The 6000-nt window shown below is 48.2% G+C and overlaps 1 protein-coding gene across 1 annotated transcript in view; it reads right to left on the bottom strand.

The window, feature by feature from the left end:
* Positions 1–2100: 2100 nt before the first annotated feature.
* Positions 2101–6000, bottom strand: part of CREM (cAMP responsive element modulator) — a 66918-nt gene continuing 63018 nt past the window's right edge. The window contains exon 7 of the mRNA XM_067542641.1: positions 2101–2600. Within this exon, the coding sequence (XP_067398742.1) occupies positions 2543–2600 (58 nt within the window). The 3' untranslated portion in view covers positions 2101–2542. The remainder of the gene's footprint in view (positions 2601–6000) is intronic.

Raw genomic sequence — 6000 nt, 5'->3', positions numbered from 1 at the left:
ATATCTCTACAGTCCTGAGGTCATTTTCCCTATGCATCTGCAGGAGGTTCATGTAGGCACCCGAACTCCATCCCTGAAGCATCTGTGATAAGTGTCACAATTGGGGAAGGAACAGAGAAAGGGACTTCTTTTGGTACATTCAGTGGGGCCACCCACCTAGTTAGTTCTCATAAGACTTGGGGCGGGACTGTCACCTTTTTGTCTATACAGTGTCTCGACAGGGTGTACAGGGACCTCAGCCATGGGTGTAAGGGGCGATGGTGAAGTCTGGGAAGTGGCATCATATACATGCATGGCAACATATGGCCTAACAGCCCCAGACACATACACACTGTCATTGAATTTGACTCAGGTCATTGACTAGCAATGGGAGAGACTGAGGCTATGTCTACACTGCCGAGACTGTCAGCAGGCGATTTTTAGAAATCGTAGCAGAGTGTACACACTACGGTGTTCGCGCTGGTCTCTTGCATTCACACTGACCAGCCTTAATTCGAATTAGAAAGCAGTGCAATATGGGTAGCTATCCCACAGTGCAACTAGCCACGGTGGCTGTTGGGACGAGTGTCTTCGTCCCAGGATGCAACTCTGCTTCCCTCCTGCCCAAACAAACAGGAAAAGTGTTTTTGCACCTTTTTTTTTTTACTCCCCGCGATCGCCAATGCTGCAGAGACATGGAGCCAGCTCAACTCTGCACTATAATTGTGAGCGTGACAAATACATCACGGCTTATTATTTTTTAAATAGAGCAAGAAGCCAAAGCAGAGACAACAGCAATGCCACCAAGACTGTCCTGCTAGAAGACATCGAGCAGAACAATTCTCAGTTGCTGCAGGCTGTAACGAGTCATCTGCAGTCCATGGAGCACAGGTTCTGGTGCAGGGAAACAAGCACAGACTAGTGGGACTGCATCATTAGCAGCTGTGGGATGATGATCAGTGGCTGCAAAACTTTCGGATGCAAAAGACAACTTTCCTGGAACTGTGCTCGGAGCTGGCACCGTCCTTGAAACGCATGAACACTCAGTTGAGACAAGCTATGACGGTGGAGAAGAGAGTCGCCATCGCTCTCTGGAAGCTGGCAACCCCCACTGTTACCGCTCGATTGGGAATCAATTCGGAATCGGTAAATCTACAGGGGGCATAACCATGAATCAAGTGTTCAGTGCCATAAATAGACTTCTGCTACAAGGGCTAGTGACTTTGGGAAATGTACAGGACATAGTGGAGGGGTTTGCCACGATGGGCTTCCCAAACTGTGGGGGGGCAGTTGATGGGACGCACATGCCCATCTTAGTGCCTGCACACCTAGCGACCGAGTATATAAACCGCAAGGGGTACTTTTCCATGGTCCTGCAGGAGCTTGTGGATCACAGTGGTCATTTCACCAACATCTATGTGGGGTGGTCTGAGAAGGTGCATGACGATCGTGTATTTCGTAACTCAGGGCTGTTCTCTAAGATGCAGGCGGGAACTTTCTTCCCCAACCAAAAAATTCAGATTGGGGGTGTGGAAATGCCCATAGTGAACCTGGGGGATCCTGCTTATCTCTTGCTCCCTTGGTTAATGAAGCCGTACACTGGTCACCTTAACAGCGACAAGGAGTGTTTTAATAAGAGGTTAAGCAGTTGCAGAATGGTTGTCGAATGTGCCTTTGGACGTTTAAAGGGCAGATGGAGGAGTCTCCTCACTAGGCTGGACATGACTGAGACGAACCTCCCTTCTGTGATATCTGTGTGCTGTGTTCTTCATAATGTGTGTGAAGCAAAGGGTGAGCGGTTCCCCCAGAGTTGGGCTGTGGAGGCAGAAAGACTGGCCGCCAATTATGAGCAGCCAGATGCCAGCAATAGGCTGAGAGCTAACCGTGGCGCACTTTGCATTAGGGAAGCTTTGAAAACCAGGTTCTGCAATGAGATACAGGACTGATTTCTGTTCCTGTATGTTGTTTGCCTTTGGTGTACTCCCCCCTCCCCCAAAAACAATATCTGTGCCCACCAAATCCCTCCTAAACAAGATAAGATTCAATAAAGAAACATGTTGAAATGATGCAAAACTTTATTTCTGAACATTCAAGTCATGCAGGAAGGGGGGGAGTGTCCATTCACTGTATCAAGGGGTTGGGTGGTAGCTTGCTGGCCAGCTATCAGCGTGGCCACCGCTGCTTTATGCTCACCTCCACCGGGGTGGAGGAGAGCACGTACTGCATCTTGGACAATCTCCTCCAAGACCTCTTGGGGGCGGGGGAGGGCGGCAAAGCCCTCAGTTGAGGATCATTATGGAGGGGTTGCAGTGGGACTCTGTCCTGCCTCTGCTCCTCCTGAAGCACCACAAGCCACTGGAGCATGTCTGCCTGGTCCTGCATGATTCGCAGCATTTCCTGCATGGTACTGCGATCATGCTCCATCATTTCTTGCCGACTCTCCCTGTCCCTGTCCATGTTCTGTGACAAGGTCAGCCTCCACACTCTGTACTCTGTCTCTGCGGCTGCTGAGGCATTCATGAGCTCCGCAAACATGTCATATCTGCTTTTTTTTTCCCTCTCCCTAATCTGAGACAGTCTGTCTGCAGCATTTCTTAAGGGTGGGTCCAGTGCCTAGGTATCTACAGAATGAAAGAAAAGTAACAAGGTAGCCACAGTTTGCATAGTGAAGAAAATTAAACAAATGTAACAATTTAGATAATGATCCCCTGAAAAAATTTAGCAAATGATTACAGAGAAACAACATACACAATGTTACCATTAAAATGCTGCAAATGATTCCCTTGATACAATATAGCACGATTCACTCTCTCTGCTTGTATTTTAAACCTTTACAGACAGGAACTGCGGACGGCATGGTCGGGGGGAGGGAGAGGCTATGCTTAAAACACATGAAGCCATGATGCTGGCTACCTTGATTGCAGAGAAGAATCCTATCATGGAGGGAGGAACAAGGCAGCCTTCCCCTGAAAAGTTTTTTCTGGGGATAACAGATTACATACATTAAATTTTCCATGAGATATCAACTGATGATAAACGTAGCATTTCTCATCACATACAAAAAATTATCCCTGGGTAACCACACAGTACAGTCAACGAAATGTCTGAGATCCCCTTCGTACTTCCCCCTCCCCCCCAATGTACAAGGACAGAAATGCTAATAAGAAAGAAAACTCACCAGATGTGCCTTCTCCCCAGGATCATTTGTGCTGTCCTGTGTGCTGATGGACTGCTCAGGGGTCAGGAATAAGTCCTGACTTTCGGGGAGAACGGATACCCCGCTTTCCTGCACCCTGATCTCCTCAGCTTTCTTCTCCTCCTCATCCACGGAGTCTTCATTGTTGATCAAGGACTGTGACCTAGCGGAGGTATCGATGTTTTGGGGAGGCACCTTGGGGGGATCCCCATGGAGAATTGCGTGCACCTCATCATAGAACCTGTATTTTTTGGGTGAGGAGCCAGAGTGGCTGTTAGCTTCCCTGGCTTTCTGATATGACTGGTGCAGCTCCTTAATCTTCATGCGGCACTGCTGAGCGTCCCTCTGGTGTCCCTTCTCCGGCATGCCCTGGGATATCTTCCCATAAATGTCCAGATTCCTTTTGCTGGCTCTGAGCTGAGCCAGAATGGACTCCTCGCCCCACAGCCCGATGAGGTCTAAGACCTCTGGTCGACTCCATGCTGGAGCGTGTTTGGGCTTTGCAATAGCCATGCGGAGAACAGTGACAAAGCTCTCTCCATGCTAGCAGCACAGGAAATGAAAATTGAAATCTTCCTGGGGCTTGAGGGGCGGGGACTTTTCCTGCTAACGTGACCACTGAGCAGCACAGCATGACTGTCCAGAGCAGTCAAAACGGGGCATTGTAGGATACATTCCGGAGGTCAATTAATTTGAATTAAGTTCCGTTGCATCTACAATAACACTAAATCGACTTAACAAATTCAAATTAGGTGCTACGCCACTTGCAGAGGTGGTCTTATTAAGTCGATTTTACAGGCACCTTAATTCGAATTAAGAGTGGTGCCAGTGTAGACGCAGGTGTAATTAGGTCAACTTCAGTGACTTTAAGTCGACCTAAGTCGCCAGTGTAGACGAGGCCTGAATCTGTCCTCTGACAAGTAGGTGTAAATGGGGGAATGGTCCCGCTATTATGGGAAGTTTCCTGACTTATACACTATTCCAGTGGAATTGACTAGTGAAAAGATCTGAGTCCTCGCTCCAGTTCCCTTACTCGGAGGTCTGTCTGACCTTGAGGACTCTCCTTTCACTCTCCCATGTGGCAGAGTCCTCTTAACCCCCACAAAGCTGGGCCAAGCATTCCTGGCAGGCTCGATCCCCAAGTCTTGTGGTGGTAAGGTGACCAGATGTCCCAATATTCAGAGCTTTTTCTTATATAGGCGCCTATTACTCCTCACCTCCTGTCTCGATTTTTCACACTTGCTATCTGGTCACCCTATGTCATGGTCAATTAGAATCGGGTCTGGGGTGTCCCTACTCCAGGGTACTCTCTTTGCACCAGACGCTTCCCTGACCCACTGAGCATTACCTATAGTTGAAAGCAAATACAATTTATTAAACAACTACTAATCAAAAAATAAGGGGAAAAAAAGGAAACAAGCAGCACTCTGTGGGCACAGGGAAACCACAAACAACAGTCTCTGGAACATAAGGAAAGTTCAGAGTCTGTTCCTCACATGTCCCAGGCCTCCTTTCCAGGTCCTGGCTGTGCTGCAGTGATTCCGTGGGTCAGATACTTGCTCTAGTGGTGGACACATGCCTTCAGGCTCTAGGTGACAGGACCCTTCTTCCCAGCATCAGCCCTCCCATTGGGGTTACGATCCCCCTTCAAGTCCAGCCTGCAAGACCTCTTGTCTGTGGCATCTCCCTGAACTGGGCCATCGTTGTACAGGGTCCCCCATCACTCATCCCAAATGCTCACTGTACTTGGGTCTGGACTGCTCCATCTCCACTCGACCTCAGTGCTGCTGCTGTTCTGCCTCCAGCTCAGCTCTTTGGTCCCACTGGCCCTGGGGATTGTCAGTCTCAGGGTCTTGATTTTTCATCAGCCCTTCCTCTTTCTTTTGGTACTGGGAGAGAGCAAATGAAAAACTCCCATTATTTCAACCCTATCATCTGTTATGGGACAAGGGACAATTTCTGTAGCTCATAAGGAATCCTAATTGGGACAACAGGAAAAGTATGTAATCCAAGGATCCCATTCTTCTGCTGGGACTTGTCTCTGATCAGCCAATTGCTCAGATACAAGTAGATATGGATTCTCTATCTCCCTAAATACACTGCAGCTACAGCCAGGCATTTCATGAATACTCCTGATGTGATGGAGAGTCCAAAGGACAGAACTCTATGCTGGTGATGGTTGGGCTCCACTGTTTGCTGTAGGTACTTCCTGTAAACCAGATGGATTGGGATATGAAAATATGTCTCCTTCAAGTTGAGAGCCATGAACCAGTCTTAAACTTGGAGAGACAGGATGATAAAGGCAAGCATTACCATCCTGAACCTGAGACAGCATATTTGTTGTCTTCTCAGGTCTAGGATAAGACAAAGACACCCTTTCTTCAGCATCAGGGAACACTGGGACAAGATGCCTCTCCTGAACTCTTTCAGTACTTCCTCTCCAGCTCCCAGATGAAGCAAGGAGGTCACTTCTGATTGTAGTAGGCTCTCATGAGAAGGGTCACTGAAGGAGGACAAGAAAGGGGGATAGGTGGAGGGTAAAGAGTGAAAATGGATGGGTTAGCCATGGGTGATGATCCTTAACACCCATCTGTTTGATGTAAGGGAAGATCATGCCCAGCAGAATTGGGCAAGGCAGCTTCCAAAGGTAAAGCTTATTAGATTGGATCTGAATTGGCTCCCAACTATGCTGTCAAATTTGCCGGTGAATTCCACTGATAGGTGTGTTGGCTCAAGGTGAAGGTCAGTGTCCTCTAATGTACCTTGATCTTTTCTTGGTCTGGTATTCAGGATACTTGTGCTTGTAGGATGATGTCTGTGGCCTC

Source organism: Emydura macquarii, unplaced genomic scaffold (genome assembly GCF_026122565.2).
Source record: "Emydura macquarii macquarii isolate MOO-44397 ecotype Brisbane River unplaced genomic scaffold, CSIRO-AGI_Emac_v2 contig_719, whole genome shotgun sequence".
Classification (NCBI taxonomy): Eukaryota; Metazoa; Chordata; order Testudines; family Chelidae; genus Emydura; species Emydura macquarii.
The sequence above is the reverse complement of the archived record's forward strand: the minus strand, read 5'-3'. Positions and strand labels throughout refer to the sequence as shown.